The 18,319-nt window shown below is 35.3% G+C and overlaps 11 protein-coding genes across 11 annotated transcripts; 5 read left to right on the plus strand and 6 right to left on the minus strand.

The window, feature by feature from the left end:
* Positions 1-11: 11 nt before the first annotated feature.
* BMR1_01G03335 (T-cell immunomodulatory protein homolog) lies at positions 12-2,938 on the plus strand (the record flags this gene model as incomplete). The annotated part of the gene is made up of 6 exons (XM_021482983.1): positions 12-1,387; positions 1,686-2,017; positions 2,188-2,244; positions 2,526-2,724; positions 2,745-2,862; positions 2,885-2,938. The coding sequence occupies 6 exons, from the start codon at positions 12-14 to the stop codon at positions 2,936-2,938; spliced, it is 2,136 nt and encodes a 711-aa protein (XP_021337564.1).
* Positions 3,613-5,123, plus strand: BMR1_01G03340 (Guanine nucleotide-binding protein-like 3 homolog; the record flags this gene model as incomplete). The annotated part of the gene is made up of 7 exons (XM_021482984.1): positions 3,613-3,625; positions 3,648-3,685; positions 3,706-3,769; positions 3,790-4,255; positions 4,314-4,451; positions 4,473-4,977; positions 4,998-5,123. The coding sequence occupies 7 exons, from the start codon at positions 3,613-3,615 to the stop codon at positions 5,121-5,123; spliced, it is 1,350 nt and encodes a 449-aa protein (XP_021337565.1).
* Positions 5,124-5,420: 297 nt separating this feature from the next.
* On the minus strand, positions 5,421-6,014 carry BMR1_01G03345 (peroxiredoxin (alkyl hydroperoxide reductase subunit C); the record flags this gene model as incomplete). The annotated part of the gene is made up of 1 exon (XM_012792281.1): positions 5,421-6,014. One exon carries the CDS (start codon positions 6,012-6,014, stop codon positions 5,421-5,423), a length of 594 nt encoding a protein of 197 aa, XP_012647735.1.
* A 114-nt stretch (positions 6,015-6,128) lies between these two features.
* BMR1_01G03350 (splicing factor U2AF 65 kDa subunit) lies at positions 6,129-7,552 on the minus strand (the record flags this gene model as incomplete). The annotated part of the gene is made up of 4 exons (XM_021482985.1): positions 6,129-6,852; positions 7,002-7,113; positions 7,135-7,323; positions 7,345-7,552. 4 exons carry the CDS (start codon positions 7,550-7,552, stop codon positions 6,129-6,131), a joined length of 1,233 nt encoding a protein of 410 aa, XP_021337566.1.
* Positions 8,599-9,512, minus strand: BMR1_01G03355 (Histone-lysine N-methyltransferase 2C; the record flags this gene model as incomplete). The annotated part of the gene is made up of 4 exons (XM_021482986.1): positions 8,599-8,687; positions 8,708-8,939; positions 9,190-9,361; positions 9,382-9,512. The coding sequence occupies 4 exons, from the start codon at positions 9,510-9,512 to the stop codon at positions 8,599-8,601; spliced, it is 624 nt and encodes a 207-aa protein (XP_021337567.1).
* Positions 9,616-11,470, plus strand: BMR1_01G03360 (adenylosuccinate synthase; the record flags this gene model as incomplete). Its single annotated transcript, XM_021482987.1, has 5 exons — positions 9,616-9,733; positions 9,754-10,308; positions 10,332-10,517; positions 10,945-11,145; positions 11,238-11,470. 5 exons carry the CDS (start codon positions 9,616-9,618, stop codon positions 11,468-11,470), a joined length of 1,293 nt encoding a protein of 430 aa, XP_021337568.1.
* Positions 11,471-11,547: 77 nt separating this feature from the next.
* On the minus strand, positions 11,548-12,460 carry BMR1_01G03365 (large subunit ribosomal protein L7e; the record flags this gene model as incomplete). Its single annotated transcript, XM_021482988.1, has 4 exons — positions 11,548-11,620; positions 11,641-11,832; positions 11,855-12,213; positions 12,320-12,460. 4 exons carry the CDS (start codon positions 12,458-12,460, stop codon positions 11,548-11,550), a joined length of 765 nt encoding a protein of 254 aa, XP_021337569.1.
* BMR1_01G03370 (conserved Plasmodium protein, unknown function) lies at positions 12,727-14,851 on the minus strand (the record flags this gene model as incomplete). The annotated part of the gene is made up of 11 exons (XM_012792286.1): positions 12,727-12,903; positions 12,925-13,086; positions 13,164-13,241; positions 13,264-13,365; positions 13,389-13,897; positions 13,920-14,187; positions 14,208-14,283; positions 14,304-14,388; positions 14,411-14,696; positions 14,718-14,787; positions 14,808-14,851. 11 exons carry the CDS (start codon positions 14,849-14,851, stop codon positions 12,727-12,729), a joined length of 1,857 nt encoding a protein of 618 aa, XP_012647740.1.
* Positions 14,914-15,396, plus strand: BMR1_01G03375 (translation initiation factor IF-1, putative; the record flags this gene model as incomplete). Its single annotated transcript, XM_021482989.1, has 3 exons — positions 14,914-15,138; positions 15,159-15,274; positions 15,300-15,396. The coding sequence occupies 3 exons, from the start codon at positions 14,914-14,916 to the stop codon at positions 15,394-15,396; spliced, it is 438 nt and encodes a 145-aa protein (XP_021337570.1).
* Positions 15,558-16,218, minus strand: BMR1_01G03376 (uncharacterized protein; the record flags this gene model as incomplete). Its single annotated transcript, XM_021482990.1, has 7 exons — positions 15,558-15,677; positions 15,699-15,758; positions 15,782-15,841; positions 15,862-15,915; positions 15,936-16,043; positions 16,064-16,132; positions 16,153-16,218. 7 exons carry the CDS (start codon positions 16,216-16,218, stop codon positions 15,558-15,560), a joined length of 537 nt encoding a protein of 178 aa, XP_021337571.1.
* On the plus strand, positions 16,872-17,745 carry BMR1_01G03380 (TBC domain containing protein; the record flags this gene model as incomplete). The annotated part of the gene is made up of 6 exons (XM_021482991.1): positions 16,872-16,998; positions 17,019-17,189; positions 17,212-17,288; positions 17,309-17,418; positions 17,439-17,619; positions 17,641-17,745. The coding sequence occupies 6 exons, from the start codon at positions 16,872-16,874 to the stop codon at positions 17,743-17,745; spliced, it is 771 nt and encodes a 256-aa protein (XP_021337572.1).

Raw genomic sequence — 18,319 nt, forward strand, 5'->3', positions numbered from 1 at the left:
ATTGTCGGTGGATGGGGGTTGGTATCTACATTTGGGTACTGTTAATTTCTTTATTTCATGATGTTTTAGGAGAATTTGAAAGTGGAGGCTTGAAATTAGATTTAATTGGCGAAGTTGCCGATTACGGTGATTTTTACGGGAAGAATGAAATTAACATATTCACCTTTTTATACTACAAATCTAATGATTTATATAAAAATACAGTGATTGTGTACAGTTTGGATAAGAAAAAGAACAAATATGAGATTAGCTACATGTTTGAATTTGAACACCAAGGGTTTTGTGAGGGAATGATCGTTACAGATTGGACAATGGACTCCCGAGTAGATGCGCTGTTGTATCTAAGAGATGAAAAGGGAATTTACATCGTTGGATTGGCTCAATCGGCTCCAATTGATGAGGTAGAGTTTTCAATAGCTTGGACTTCAAGGGATTTAATAGGTCCATATCTACAGCATGAAAATGGCAATATACAACTAGCCCCCGAAGAATCTAGACATAACAGTAATATCCACCCTTTACTATGTGACATAAATGGCGATGGTCGTGTGGATATGATTACTCAGGGGCATGATGGTACGAGAGTTGTTTGGATTAATGATGGAAAGGTGTTTATCCCTTATGCTTGGGATGATGTGCCAAATGTCCGTTTTGTAAAGTACGATCTTGGCATGTTACAGGATGAGGATCAAAATGAGAATGTGGGTGGAAATACGGATAATGTACAGCTTTTAAACATCACTGTCCCGCATTCCAATGGGTTTGTCGATATAAACGGTGATTGTAGGCCAGATCTATTATTCACCGTTGGCACTGATAATGTTCATATGATTGAGATTTGGTTGTCGGATGTGGAAGTGGGTGAAAATGTTGTTGTTACAAATTATAGGCAAATTGAAAAGCTCCAACTGCCCGTTCATCCCGGTCAATTAATCTTCGCTGATTTTAACGGCGATGGGAGTATTGATATAGGTATCCCATCTTGCATTCCTGATGAAGGATCAAAAAATTGTATTTCTTCTAGTTTCAACATTATGTTCAACCATCAGCAACCATTGTGTAACAATTTATGGAAGGATTCCACCGTTAAGTGTAGGAAGCCTACGGAACTGTGTACAAAAACGCCATTTGAAATCTCCAAATATCAAGTTGTAAAGTTTGACAATTCTGAAGTGTCTGGGGCTAATGATTTTGTTTATATGAACAACTCAAACTTTGGAAATATTTTGAGGCTTGCCTATGGGGATTTTGATCTCGACGGTTACCCAGATTTGGCATTCATCGCATCAAACGTCACATCTCCAGAGCCTAGCATAGTTGTATATAAGAACATGCTATTTGACAAAGACTCTAGGTTTGTGCTCGTGAAATCTATACCAATCGAAAAGTATGTCATGTGATAATCTTATGTTAATAAAAGTTCGTTAATGAATTTGAATATGTGCTAATGCAATAACTCTCATAATCATATCTATTACATACGTGCACATATGTTTTATTCGCATTTTGTGTGTTGTGTATTACTTTTGACTATTTCCCTCAAATTTTCACAAATTTTATTAATAATATCAAAATATTAAATAATTGTATTGAGTATATATATGTTGCAGGTTTATTTTGGAATACATGCTAAATTTTTGTAGAAAAACGTTTTTCATTATAAAATATTATTAAACCTAATCTAGTTCTAAATACGACTACCGCCTGTCTTTCTTCGACGTATTCGAAGATGGAGACCTGAATGTTATACTATTCGGATTGCCTAATGAGGAACAGTTGGGTAATAACATTTTTGTGAAGGCTAATGAGGATGAAAGTCCAAAAGATGGTGAAAATTGTGAAGAAAAGAAAGATAAAAAGGAGTATGATATGAGCAAGTACGATATCAAGTACCTTCCCTTTGAATCATACAAATGGAATGTTAAAGAATTTGGTCTGTTCCTAAAAGCTTCCTCCATTGGTCCACTGTCACACATCCACTTCCAAGATGACATTAATTTCGAAACTAATATACACGGTGAGAAACTCTCTAGTTATTTTTTTGTTTGAGCCGCAGATTAAAATTCAGTTTCTAACAATTACTTTTTATTTTGGTCTGATGCATCAAAATTAAAACGTTGGTTGTTAAATGATGTGTATTTTGATTTAAATGATTATTTTGAATTCATAACACATGTTATAACATAGGTCCTGTATTTGTTATCACTGTTAGCGATATCTATGGAGAGAAGGCTCCCAGACAAGGTATGTACGCATTACTTGACCTTCGCATTCTCAGAAATATGATAAATTTGGGGAGATTTTATGTTTTTAACCTATTCCACATAATAGTAAATAACTTTACATATATAATGCATGATACAATTTAATAAATGATTATGTTCTATTGTTAATACTTTGATGATACGCTATTTTTTGAATATATGCTAAATTTGATCTATCTACGTGTTCAAATTTTGATTTGAAAAATGTGCATCAGATCGTAACTTCACAATATGTGACTAGATTCTTATGTGTTAATTTAGCAATACAACGCCCCTTATCAGGATATCTACCCTTACAACTTCCTTACGTAATTTTTGGGCTGGGGAATACCAACAACTACGTGGAGGAGTTTTATTTGGGGATGCCCAGCGCCTCGCACGACTACAAGGATATGTGGATTTCAATCATTCCCAACTGTTTTGTCATTGCAGTTACATTTCCCCTTGACATACCCAGCAAGTAACTACCCAGTTATCTAGGTGGAACTTGAAGTTATCTATTAATCCCTCCAAAAAGTTTATGCCAATACTATTTACCAACTTGGCATGCCTTGGCATTATTGGGCTGTTTATTATCGTATTTCATGCTAAAGAGAAGGTGGGCGTAGTGATTAATTTAGAGGGAGGATTCGGAGCAGGAGAAGGGATTCAAACAGAAATTTATTGCACACTAGTTACCAAAATTTTCATTTCACACTTAATTATATTTTAAAACGACTGTATTTTTTGATCATTTCCGAAATAAATCCACATTCATTCGTTGTATATCGTCCATGGTAGAGTAAAATCATGAGGAATGATCGGTGTTGCGATACTGTTTTTATTCGCCCAACCGGCGTATCTCCCCAGACAAACCATAGTAGAAATGTATCAGAAATCACATTGTCGATGAGATGTATGGATGAATACCATTGTGTGTGGTGGATTAAAGATAAGTGTACAGGAGTGCTACAAGGAATCTCTTAAATATTAAATGTTTGTTGAGTTCCTAGAGTTGAACCAGGGAATTTTGGTATATATGAGAAGTAAGTATAACAATCGTAACATGTGTAATTCACAAACTAAGTACATCTGGGACAATGTGGATAAGACTGACATTGTATGGCATATTGTGTATCAAAAACATAGTAGATATTGTTGAGGCCGTGAATGTGCTTGTTGTTTCTAATAATTAAGATTTCTGAAATCTCTTATTTTAATTCATAAGCAACTGTTTAAAAGGAGTTTGTATATATGTTTGGCAGATATTACACAACCCCCATAACTTCTGTCGAAGCACCTACTGCGTAGCTATAATAATATACGCTGCCTCGGCGATCCAATATAGGATTAATTAACATGTTCACTAATGAAGCTGAAGAGTAAGCAGATTTAGTGATATAGAAACTAGTAAACGGCAGGAACTGTCCCATAAATATAACGTATGAACTCAGTTAAGTAGATACAACACAAAATAAGTGCGCACAAAAAGAAGATTCGGAAGTTGGCCAAAAAAATCAAGACGCGTAATTAGAGATTTATTTAGCTGGACGTAAGAAGAAAGTTGCGGAGATCCCTAATTGTATATTCAAAGAAGAGATACTCAGGAAGGTCGAACGCATCAAGGAAATCAAGCAAAAGGAGAAACTAAGTAGGAACACTTTAGCGCAACTGCAATTGGTCAATAAATTTGCTCCCAATGAAGAATCTCTCTCAATAAATCAAGTACAGCCAACGTCAATAGCAGAACATATTTCTAGGCCAGTTGATGAATCATTGTTAGCTCCCTTAACCAATATCGCCAAAGATTCTTATACTGATTCTGACAAGGGGATTAACATATCAAATGTTCAGATTGTTAACAGCAAAATTTTTACAGAGTGTGATGTTGTGATCCAGGTTATAGATGCTAGGAACCCCGAGTTTTTCAGATATTCAGAACTGGAAGAACTGGCTAAATCTATGGATAAAAGAATGATAATTGTGCTGAATAAGAGTGACTTAGTGCCAAAGTAAGTAAAATGTCTATTCGTTTGCACAACAAATATACAGTTGTTGTTACTAATATAGAAACGTGGCCTCGAGCTGGCTTGAATACTATCGTAAATTCTGTCCTAGTGTACTTCTAAAATCTGGATCTGACTCTAAAAATCCCCGTATATGTACTAAACATAAGAGTTTTTTGGATACGCCCAGGCACATTGTACAGTAATCATTTGGTTTATCTAGACAAGCTTCTAGCCTTGTGGGCATAATGGAGTTGAGTAGTTTATTGGCAAATTACTCTAGAAGTGAGGATGGTGAGAGGAAGAGAGTAATTGTTTGCCTAGTTGGCTACCCAAATGTCGGGAAAAGTAGTTTGGTTAATGCCCTGGCCCCTGAAAACAAGGGGGGTCGTGGTAATATCACCAGTGAAACGGGTGCGTTACCTGGTATAACGACATCGAATAAATCAGTTCACATTGATAAATACACGCATTTAACTGATACTCCAGGACAAATATTTCATAAGAGAAATGATGTTGAAAATGTAGTAAATGGTGTTGTTTCCCTACATGAAGCTGGTGACCTAATTGAATGTATTAGTTATGTTTTTTCAAGGCTGGAGGATTATAGACAATTGTATCGTTTTTTCAATCTGACGTGCATTGATAAAACTTGTAAGCCATCTGCCAGTGAACTGGCAGATGATTTTATTTACAAATATGCCATTGCTCTTGGGAAACTTAAGAAGGTAAGTGCCCTAAGACGTAGGGTGGGATTGCAGATAAAGAATGCGCTGCTAGGATATTTTTGCAAAAGTGGATCGGTGGAAAAATTTGCTACTACACGATTCCAGGCAGCAAATATTTCCAACTGCATACAAGTAGTATGGATTAGCACTTAGACTAGTAACTAATTGATGATTTACTATGGGCATCTGTCTAGTGTAGTAAATTTTTGATGGTGCCAAGCCTGCTTATTTTGTGAGAGGGTTTGGCTGTGTAGAAATGGGCTAATTGTATTTCATTAATTTATCTAACGTGACCAATTGAAACGTTACTAATGAACATTTATAAACAGTGAGTGTTGATAGCGTCGTATGATCATCAACAGCTACAAATCATTGGAATGGTTCACGTGCTATTTCTAGTGATAAACAGATCTTTACCAAAAGAAATTATTTATATGTAGTTATTAGTGCAATTTGGAAGTCAAGTGGGTTATAACCCCCTCCACAGTTGGTTGTATACCTTTGTCTCCATGTTTCCAATTGGCAGGACATACATCGCCCTTTATTTCATGATGTTGGAAAGCATCCACAACCCTTAGCGCCTCGTCTATAGACCTACCTACTGGCAGGTTATTTACCGTTATATGCTGCAGGATGCCTTTCTTGTCAATAAAAAATAGGCCCCTAAGGGCCATGCCCTCGGGTAGTAGTACGTTGTAAAGGGAGGATATTTCCTTGGAAATATCCGATAAAATTGGGAACTTAATATTACCTATCCCGCCCTTATCCAATGGTTGGGACTTCCAAGCCAAGTGGCAGAATTTAGAGTCAACGCTGCATGCTAACAGTTGTACATTCCGCGACTCAAATTGGGCAATGGCATCATTAAATGCCACTATTTCTGTGGGACATACAAAGGTAAAGTCTAAGGGATAGAAGAAAAGTAAAACGTTCTTCTTGCCTATGTAATCAGCTAGAAGGATTTCCTTGAACGAGTTATCAGGCATTACTGCCTCGCATTTGAAGAGGGGCGCAGGTGAACCGACTTTCAAAGTCATTTCTCAGCTTTTAAGTACAATGATTAATGGATTATATATGTATAGCTATTTATACTGGGGCAAATAAACTAAGTAACTATCAGAGTGAGGGGTTACGTTGTGGGGGTGTTACAATTACATAAGCACATATGTCTTTTCCAGAAATTTATCTAATGGATAAAACGCGGCACATACTACGCGCTTCGCGTCAAATCTACGCCCGTTTAGCATGTATTGCGCCTTGCGACTGCTAAGTTCGTCGGCAAATTGCAAAAACACCTTTCCCACCCCTTCGTTAAAAGTTTTATCCAGGTTAGGCCTGGGTATCACAATATCCTCTAGCGTCCCATACTTTTTTGCCTCCTTTCGTATATCCTCCAACAACGATTGGTAAGAATCGTCATCTATTAAGTCCTCATGGAATACAATGTTTAGTAGTTGTACCACTGTTGATACAGTGGCTCCAATCTTTCTCCCACTCTGTACGCCAATGGAGAGCAACGGATCACTCAAAATTTTACGGGAAATCGAAGTGGAGAGGTGGGTAGCGCCTAAATTGTATTTGCCTGCTGCTAAAGAGGCTAGGGTATCTGCCTGGTTACTAGTCACAATTTTTGCAGTCAAACTTTGCCCTTCGACTTCCTTGCCAGTCAAGGCCTTGGACGCTGGTTCCAAACTTACAGAATCTTTGAACTCCACAAATGCTGTGTTTTTATGTTGTCCAGTAGTATCTTTGATTATGTATACATATTTTACATCCCCAAACTCTTTGACTAGTTCCAATACCCCATCTTCTGCCATTGTAGTTGGAATGTTTTGTATGTGTAACTTGAAGACTTGCAGTGCCATTGTGAAGCCCCTAAGTTAGTCATGGTGGTCAAGTTGTTTATGATTGTGCTGTAAATATAATAAAGATTGGATTTTGTCAAATCGACTAGTGTATATGCATGTGCTATGTTCAAAATTGTGCAGATATATTATAAATATTATATATTATATATTATATACCTTGGTGGTTGTTGAATGGTCGGCTGCATCTGTGTTGCCAATTCATTGTTACTCGGGGGTACATAATCTGAGGGTCGAGAGATTTTAAGTGCGTTACCGTTGTAATTTATCCCTGAATCAACTAGTGAAATACCGTCCATCTTCAAACATACAAGAGTCACATCCACATTTCTCAATTCGATGAAACAGAATCTATTTTCTGAATTGAACGATTCGCATTTGGTAATTGGAGTGTCGGCAGGAGTGGCCGGCATGCCAGTATTGGAAAGTACTGTGAGCAAAGCTCCATTTAGGAATGCGACTATATCCGATTGCGATGAACCTAAATTGGTATTGTGATTACCTGCTGGAACATTACCAATGTATAGGCGTCTGTGCCTCCTCTCCGCTTCGGGATCCAAATCAGCTGCAGGTATAGCGAGAGCTGAGGAACCAGATGAATCAAACCCGAATGTGGAAAATTTAGTGGTTGTATTTGATGTGGGATCATCCCATTTTGTTTTCTTACGCTTCCTACGTTCAGTATTGGTTGAAGACGGGAGGGATTCCATCCCCAGAATTGAAAGTGTATGAGCTATGTTACCACAAGCGAGTGAGTTAAAACTCTAAATGTGAGTGAGATAGGTTTTACATGACTAAATGGCAAATAATTGTTGATAAGAGGTTGGGTTTGTAATTTTTTATTTATTTCTCTTACGATTCTGTCCAAATTTCATATTCTTAGTTTCAAATCTAAAATCGTCGAATTTATATGACTAATTAGATATCCAATGGTTATATAATTTATGTTTGGGGTTGTTATATATACTTAGATGATCTTTTTCATGTTCATACAATATATCTACCACTCTGGGATTTTATGATAATGTCAAACTTTGTTTTCCTAACTTGATTAATATTAAAAATGAATTTACGTGTCCAATTTTGTGGCAAATTGTCTCAAATAATTAGTTTTTGTGTCTAATGAAATTAAAATTCTCATGAAACGTAACTATCAGCGTGTTACTAAGGATAGTAGGTAGACTGTTTTTTACGGTACAGATTTTATAATTTATTAATTTAGGTTCGATAAAAACATATATATCATTTAATTGTGTTCAATAACTACTTAGATGAATTGAGTTATTAGGTATGGGTAATAATTAAAATTAATTCATTGGATGGTTGCCTAATATACAAATAGTTTTTATTTATACTGTTATGATTAACTTTTGTGAATAATGTTTTTAAAAGTCTGGAATTGTTGATAATGGAATTGTAAAAATGTTATTTCTAATACGTAAAACTATTCATTTACATTAAAATAATATAAATCCAATAAAATATATACCTTCTGATAGAGAAACAGATATTAAGTGTATATATGTTTATTCAATTTGTTCAAGTTATTAAATTTTGTATACTTCGTCATAATTACTCGAAAAATTACAATTAGTCACATGTAGGCTACGAGTATATAAATATACAAACTATGGCTGTCCACTAGTGCTATTTGAGTGCTTACAAAAAAAGATTAAATGAATAAGATATTATACAGTGGCGTAGTGATTGGGGGTTTTGTGAGATTGGATTGTCTCATCATATAACAATATGATTGTTAGACGTCATTAGGATCCTGATAACCATTACCGAGTGACTCACAATTTTTACAAACTCCATTCCCATTAACACACTCCTTATGTATAACTAAATGAATCTAAATGTACTTGCATTGCAGAAACTGCATTTGATGGTGTCTATGATGGCAAAGTTGCAACAGTCACAGATTTCCAACTTAAACCCGTCCTCCTGAAAATAGATTTTTGTGCAATTTGTGCAGGTGATGATATTTAGCCTATTTTTTGCACGTCTCTGCCGTTTCACTTCCTTAGGGTCAAGTCTAACCGTACAAACAATACAACAGGAACATTCATCGCAGTACCATCTACCGCTTGGAACCTAAGTCAGTCAAGTTATACTATACATATGAGTACCGAATATATTAAGCATATACAATAGAAGATTAAAGTATTAAAAACATACATAATGTGTGCGAGTATATATAAGTGTTATAGGCTCGTAGTTAAGTTAGGGATTATATAAGAAGTATATGTAGGTAGAAAGTAAGTAGATGATGAGGCAGTTCAAGATATGTGATAATCCCATTCATCAAATAAGTTGTTTAAAGTACAATTTGTTGAAGACTTACTTCATCATACTTCTCTAGTGTACATCCTAGGTGATAGGCACGATCGCAGCAATCGCAAATGACGATGATTTCATCATCCTCGTGGACATGACACTTAGCACACAATTTACAACGATTACACTGCCACTCATAGTAGCTAACAAAATCATATTTTAGCGGTGGATCGCAACATCTGGATCAAAAATGTTATACTTAGAGTGGAATCCACGTCTACAGGTTACACAGAAGATTAGCTGATTTCTATTCGATACATCTTTGCATGTTCGGCTGTAGCATGTGTACAAGATGTCGTTTTGTAGTTCATCTATGGGTGTATCCAGCATACACTAGTGATGGAAAGCACTTGTAATTGATGTGTTGGTATAGTTCTTTCGTGTGGGGTCATGTATTAAGAACCGTGATAAAATTAGTTATTTAAATGATAAAATGTATATGGAAAAGGTTCAGGTAGTAAGCATTTGTGGTAGTCAATGGGGAGATGAAGGGAAGGGTAAATATTCTGGGTTTTTTTCCAAGGACTTCGATTATATAGCCCGTTTTAATGGTTGCACATTTATAATATAGGCGGAGCAAATGCAGGTCATACTCTAATCTATCAAGGCAAGACTTATAAGTTTAGAATGCTCCCATGCGGAGCTGTTCACGAGCATGTAAAATGCATAATTGGCACCGGTTGTGCTGTTTCTCTTGAAATGTTGTACCAGGATATCCAAAATGCACCATACAATCAAGAATCGCTTATAAATAGATTGTATATATCCAACAGAGCCCATTTAGTTTTACCATTGCATGTGACTATGGACATAGAACTAGAAAATGCTAGATCGGTGATATGTAAATCGATTGGCACAACCAAAAGCGGTATCGGACCTACATACTCTACCAAAATGTTAAGAACAGGACTTAGAATGGTAGATCTGCTTGACTTTGAACATTTTAAGATGTTATTTAAGGAGTTTATCTCGCTCAACAATATGAATGGGCTGATTACTCAAGAAGAGATCGCTGTACAGTTGAATAAATATGAAAATTTTTACCATATGTTCAAAAATTGTATTGTGAATACCAATCTATTAATAACTAATGAGCTCAAACTAGGAAAAAAATTTATTGTAGAATGTAAGCAATCAATTTGATTTTAGGCTCCAACGGAGTGTTGTTGGATGTTGACTATGGCACTTATCCATTTGTAACTTCAAGCAACACTTTGTCCCCAGCCATATTTCCACATCTGGGAATTCCAATGAACATCCCTATAATGAATATCGGAATTACTAAAGCTTACCAGACTCGTGTGGGTGAAGGGCCTTTCCCTACCGAACTTAGTGGTATGCATTACATTATTTATGCACATGTAGGATATTTGTGTGTTATTATTATGATAAAAATATGAAATTGTATTTGTTGGATAAAAATCTGTTTCATATATTCCATGTATTCGTATAATATTATGAGAAAATATATAATTGATTATAAATGTTTATATATTTGTTTAATATGCTATTTTAATTTTTTTATTTGTAATTATTTTCGTATTTCCAAATATTTTAAGATATACATTTCAATTAACATATTAACTGTCAATAGAATAATCATCCGTTTTTGCCTAAAAAATTAACTGTTTGTCCGCGTATATAGAATAAGGGCGAGGGATATTGTAATTGTTTACATGGATATGACTGTTATATGTAATTGTAGTTTTATTCACTCTGCTCCAAAAATGACGTGGTAAATTAAGTTAAGTGTCTGACCTAGGCCCGCTGGGTGAAAAGCTGAGGAGCAAGGGAAATGAATTTGGTTCCAATACCAACAGAGCTAGAAGATGCGGTTGGGTTGATATACCTGCCCTCAGGTATTCTCATAGTGTATGCGTTTATGATTGTCTAATATTGACAAAATTAGATGTACTAACTGGATTCGATAAAATCTCCATCTGTGTAGACTATAAGATTCACGGTATGTCTAATATTCTTTAATGATGTTTATATCCACTAGCTACAAGTCCCTTGATATTTTGTGTTATTTTTTTAATAACAACACTAAAATAGGTATGCCTATGATCCACGGAGATTACCCCGCCTGTGTCAAAGATTTTAATGCTTTAGAACCGATATACGAAGTAGCTGAGGGTTGGTCTGAAGATATTTCCAAGTGTAGAAGATTTGAAGAACTTCCATCCAATGCCAAAAAATATATCGAACGCATCTCCCAATTGATAGGGGTGCCCATTAAGTGGGTTGGGGTCGGCCAGGACAACGATTCCACAATCTACATTGCTTAATAACACTATGTGTACGGTACTGAACAATTGATGTTTTAAACAATTGTTAATAGTGTAATAAAAAATTAGATACATGTTTAGACTATTAAGGATAGGGATCTGTCAAATTCGTCACCTCCATTTCCATAGTGTATTGCAGGAGCTTGGAGCCTAAATTAGTTGTTGATCACCCTTTGGCTGCTGCTAAATCACAAAATGTTAAGCAACCCAAATTTTCAATGATTATCTGAAGCTCTTTGTGTCCATTCCATAAGCTATAAACAATGTCTTCAATGCATATGATTTCGAATTTTCCCAGTAAATTTTCTACCAGCAAATTTGAGTCAATAGGCTTGTCTTCACCATCAATGACCAATGTCCCCCTAAATTATTCTTTTTGATTGCCTTTTTTTAAGCAAAATGCGTAGATTGTCTAGAGAAGGAAATCCATAGTAAATAAACGGGTTTATTCGTTGCAACTGCTGCTGGGTTTCACAATCGTTTATAAGTAACTTGCCAATGTTTGGCTTAGATAAGTTTAACTGTTTGAGTATCTTTTGCGATTCCACACCTTCTACCTTCCTCTTGTTTCTAATGGCCAATATGCAATATTTGCCTGTATCTGTTTTTACAGCCTTAATGGGTAATCTAGACCTCCTCTCTTCTGCCTTAACCCTCTTCTTTTCTAGGTGATGATATTTGCTGAGCTTGTAATAGCTATTCAGTGATTTGATAGCATTTGGGTCTCGGCAGCTCCTTTTGCGCTAAATTATTAATGAATGAATGTATGTATGTAATTAGTGTATTTATGAAATATGGCTCGAATAGTGTACAACTATGGGAAGTATAATAATTTTAACTATTGAATACCTTCTTTAGCCTGCGGAGTTTCTCTGCAACTTCGGCCCTGGATTCCAAATCCCTACGGTTCTCCCGGATTACCACTTCGGATTTTTTGATATCCTCTCCGTTCAGTCCCTTAATAGTCAAATTCATGGCGCAGTCTTCCATGGGATATTTACATCACTATCAACATATAATAATCAAATACAGATTATATACTATGCTATCTTATGCCGTAGTGGAGGTAATATTAAGTAAACCACGGGGTCTAGGTCACCTAAGTTGCTGGGGCTAAGACTAGGATAATGAGTATGGTTAAGGTACACTAAGTATAAATAGCGCAGATAGGGTTCAGATTGTATATGCTTGTAATGTATACATTACAAGCGTTGTGATATATATTTTGAAAAGCAAATATTTTATATAATTAATGATTACAAATCATCATACTTGACTGTAGGCCTGCTGTAGACTTCGGGAGTAAAAACTGCCATGGATTGTTTGGGATCTGGCTTATCAAAGTCGTGATATTCCTTGTTCCTTTTACGATTGTAAAATGACGTATCCCCCTTGAATAATGGACCGGATTTCATTTGTGATAGGTCCCAGTTCTAAATCATTTGTAAACTTACTTCTAATGCCATTCTAGAGGCATCTTTGGCGTAATCTTTTACTGGTTTATTTCTACTAGTAGCGTCCAGTATCGGTGGTATTTGAACTAGAGATTCAAAGGGATTGGTTTTGGATTCTCCGTGGGACCAAAAGAACAGATCTTTCATGTCACTCATCCCAGACTATTTGAGTATATTACATAAATAATGCAATTCTATGAAATGTTTGCAACAAATATATAATCTAATCTAGTGCTTACCTGTACAACAATATCACTATGTTTGTCAAAATGTTTTAGCTTCAAATGCTTCCATACATATTTAGAGTCACTAAATAACTATTTTAGAATTTTCGATTACCTTCTGGCATAATTTGCACCTAAATCGCTCCGGGGCATCCGCCAGAGTGTGTACATGGCAAAATTGTTCCCACCTTTTTTCAATTTCCTCATTGTTAGCATCCTATGTCAATTTGTAATATATACCATTTCGGGTGGTTTGATATCCGTTTCCAACACCATTTTGGCATAGTCCTCCACATCCTTCAGCCATTGAATTTGGGATTTTGATACAGTATAACCGTTTTTGGAAACTTCGGTTTCAATCATAGATTGCCAATCGCCATAGGACTCAATGGAGTCCATATCTTCAGAGTCAATACCTTCCATATTAGAATCTAAAATATTTTGTTTATCTGCCACAGGGTTTTGCCACGAAGCAAAATTAACCTTCACTACAGTATTGGATAGGCCCTCATTAAGTTCAGTAGGTTTGATGTCATTTTTGAGATCCACTCTCATGTGGCCAGGGCCAAATTTATCCCATAGGTCCATGTAACTGGGACATTTCATTCTTCCATAGTAACAATAATAATGCACTCGTCTCAAGTAGAATAATTGTAGGTCCAATTTCTGTTGGTCATTTATATCAGAAGGTAATGAGTTCAAGAAGCTTTGGTTCTTATCAATTTGCATACCTTTACTAACTTCATCGTCTAAATTAACAAATCGTTATACCTAACTTTTGTATGAGTTTTGAAGTTAGGTAAAGATCTCGTTGAATTCTAGCTGGATGTGAACAAATGGGTGGGCAAACACGAACCCGTGTTTTATCTTTAATTGGTTTGCACGGTTCAAACTTGAGAACATAGTCGCCAATGAAGTGGTTTTGTTCATTAAGCTTTTTAGATATGCTTTCCAGATTCACCGAATGTGGTACACATATAAATACGGTTCTACCACCAATTCGTTCGGCAATATAAATCTCAAAAATCTCAATTTCAGTCTACATAACATCAGAATGACCTTCAAAATATCAACTATTTGTGTTTTGAAAGCATAATCGGGTATGTCAACTAGCAGAACAGATTCCAATGGAGAGCTAAATAAATTGGATGGTACTTTAAAAGTAAGCGATTCACAGTCTGTGACTCAGGCGGTTTATCCAAGATAAGTTCATATGCCCATTGGGGCATGGCATAAGATTCTACATCATTTTTATGATATACCATTTTCGGAGGAATCTGAATACTTGCCATACAATAGATCATAGCTGACTTGCAATTGGATTCCAGCCAATTGTCCGGCAGAAATACTTTCAATCAGCAACTTATTATTGTTCAAATATGATTGTTTAAACAACTCGTGCTCCAACTTCAAGTAATATGGGTGATATTTCTCCCGGAAAAATGGTAAGTTTTCATATGCATCATAGAAACGTTTGATTTCAGATGCTAGGAACGACATTAAGTATGCTTGATACTTCTTTGGTGCATCATCTGGGGAGATTCCCTCCTATGTGACCGTTTTGCATACAGTTAGTAAAATGAACTTCTTGAAATTAAGAGGTGCATTTGCTCGAGGATTCCATTGATCATCCCTATGCCTAAATTAATATGATGGTACCTTTTATTGATTTGCGTCGGACTTTTACTGGAATGGAATCTCATCGCTCCGATGATATACCGTTTTCAAAATATGAGTATAGGTATTTAATGTCAGGCAATGATATATGGGTTATGTCCTAACCATAACCTTGGCCTTAACAATACTACCAAATGAACCTTTGTGTCTTGGCATTTATTCATTTGAGAGACAAAAAAAATGTTTCTTAGTTCCATTAACTAGAAATAAATTCAATTTGAAGGTTGGTGGTCGAAAGCTTACTGTGGAAGGTTGCGTTACTCAATCAATGGGTGGTACAACCTTCCAAGCAGAAATACAAGGGAATAAAAAGGTTTTACTCCACTAAATTAGATATTATGTGAATTATCCGGAAAACTGAGGGTGAATAGGATCAGAATAGATATAGGCAATAAGGTAATCATCGAATTACATCACCGATATCCCACTAGAGGCCGCATCATTAGAAGGTAAGCACCTAACGTAATTAAATAGACTAACTAATCAATTCTACAAGCCTAAGACCTTTGGCATGCCTAGACAATTACAGAAGAAGAATCACTCGGATTTAAGCGATCATTCAGAATCATAAGATGGTTACTCCAATTTTGAGTAATATTGTATAATAACATTATTAATCAATTTTAATGCGAAAAACAATTAAACAAACCTTCAAAATTACAACTCACTAGTTATACACCGAACAAATATCATGCTGTGTGTAAATCTGGTCTAGTAGGGTAAAAATACTGCCTATGTGCTTCTATACAACTTGAGGATCCTGATACATGTGATAAACATGTCACTTGTGGTTATGTCCTTTCCCTCTAGCAAACATAGTCGTTTAAGTTTAATCCCGTCTTCATCCCAGTGCTAAATGGCATCAATGCTTACTTCTACCAAAACAAAGCGATTCAGTTCATCATTTGACAATGATTTTATCAGTGGATCATCCTACGTAACTATTAATTGTTTACAAGCCAGTGATTAGTGTCTTCATGTTTAAATAGTTCTTCATAGCCCATTACAGTTTCGATCTAAATTACATAACTCATACTTTAGTTATAGGAATTTCAATGGCACTAGACCCGGAAGCTTTGATTATAAAAGTCTATATGGCACAAATTATACCTGAAAATTTTTATCTACAGTGTAAGTAGCCGGTATTACGTTCACAGCTTGAGTATTTAAAATGAAACACGGGGCATTCTTTTTGGCCCTAGATGCAAATGAGAGCATCTAAATCAAATTACACTGACCAACGCTTTAAATCCTTCTTTGTCAAGGTCTTTGTCATTTACATCCTGTCCAGATGGCATAATAAGCTTCTACATCAAGTTGAGATTACTTTGTTTGGACATATTTGTGTAGACTCATCGTTTTCTGGTAGGCACCCGCACCAAAATAAGTTCATAATCGCTGATACACTAATGTGTATATGTAAATAATATGAATCTATAAAATCATGCCACCCTAATGTGTAGGTGGCTCATATATGCGCCCAATAGATCTCACAACTATATACAATAATCATAAAGCTAGCCACAATTATAATTTACACATTTAATGCTAATTTATGTAATTGGAAAATGTGCAAGTTGCTGGAATATATTTTATCTAATTTGTTACTAGTGATTATGTAAATTTTATATCAGATTTCTACTAAATACTCAATGGAGTTTAATTGGCACTGTTTAACACAATATATTCTATATATAAACAACATGTCATTTAGACGGTATCTATTATGGTTGATGTGTGAATTTAATTTCCTCTCAAATTTCCTCACAGTGTGTCTGATCCCGAGTGTTGATCTTAGAGTAGAAAATATGATCATTTTGTAATTAGTTAATAACAATTACTTGTGTAAAATTTACAGTGTAATTTATTGATTAATTATTTGACAAATAGATTGAAATGTTGAGCCTGAGTTTGTCTGCTAATAGATTCTCCCCGAATTACGACGACTTTAAGCACTCGACTCCCGCGGTTCAATTTTATGATGATAAGTGGAAGCAAATATTTGAAATTTTTAGTGTTGATCCACTAGTGGACAATGATACTGGAATGCTTAGATTTGGTGTCTGTAAAAAGAAAGTTGAGAAATATATAAGAAGGAAGGTTAAGTCTGGTATATCCCCGGAAATTAGAGGTCTGTATTGGAAATGTATAGCACAGACTAATACATTTAAGTGTAAAGCAATTTTAATTTAGATTGTCTCCCCAATGGTCTTTACACTCATTTAATCTTTTTTCCACCGACACTCGGAGACAACGAAATACAGTTAGATATCAATCGAACAGTCTATTCCAAATATAGAAATCATAATACTCGTTCACTATTTAATGTTCTGAGGGCCTATAATTTATATAATCCCGATGTTGGTAAATAAATAATGTCAATTAGGTTATTGCCAAGGAATGGGATATATTGCCGGAATGTTGCTGACCCAAATGAATGAAGAGGACGCATTTTATACCCTGGTTAGTTAGTGATGATGTAGATTAGTATGCTGGAGAAGTACAATTTGCAAGAGATGTATAGGCCAGGTCTGCCTGCCTTGGGTGAGATGTGTAATTTTTTAGACCGATCTATCAAAAGGTCACTGCCAAAGTTAGTAATTGTTAATTTAGGTTATACAGTCACTTTTTGAAAGAAAAGGTCAACACTTCAATGTATGCCGTACAGTGGTTCATGACCCTATTCACTTATAACACGACATTAGACCGTGCCGCTCCTATTTGGGACCTTTTCTACATCAGAGGCACTGAATCTCTTCAAACCGTATCATTGGCATTACTTAAACATCTTGAAGTAATACATCACTTTATTTAGCCAAAATTATTGCAATTGTCACTAGAGCCCCTAATTAACACATTAGTTTGTCTGGGTGACGTGGATATGACAAAGATCGTTCAGTCTGCCATAAGGCATGCCTAGGATAATGTGTTAAATTTTTTTAAAAGTGCTTACTTATTCAATATTAACTATATAATTGCACAAAATCAATTAATAGCGCATACTTAAATTTGAAAATAGTATTAGGTAATGGTTTAATGTGTCAAATTATATTTTGTATTTTGTAACATTATTTTCACAATTTTATCAGCAATATGATCTGTCATTTATTGTCAATATAGCTGTGGGAATTGTTTAACTAATTTGAATATATTCATATGTGTAGTTGTTGTATTTCTTGTCGTTAATATAATATATGCATTTGCACATTTAGTAATAAGTAACAGTTGAATCATTGGCTATTAGCCGAAAAAATAGCTTTAAAATTGTTATTGATTATCACATATAATTTATATGATGTATTAATAATTGCGATTAGACTATCTAAGATCTTATATTATATTACCAGTGACATGGATGATTAGATATAATTGATTTCATCACGGACATTATTGTGCGCAATTATTGTTATCTACATAATAAATAGATACATGCATATGTATATCAGGGTCAACAGTGCATACTGATTTTGTGCATATATTAAAAAATGCTAGGA

This window comes from Babesia microti, chromosome I (genome assembly GCF_000691945.2).
Source record: "Babesia microti strain RI chromosome I, complete genome".
In the NCBI taxonomy this organism is placed as follows: Eukaryota; Apicomplexa; class Aconoidasida; order Piroplasmida; family Babesiidae; genus Babesia; species Babesia microti.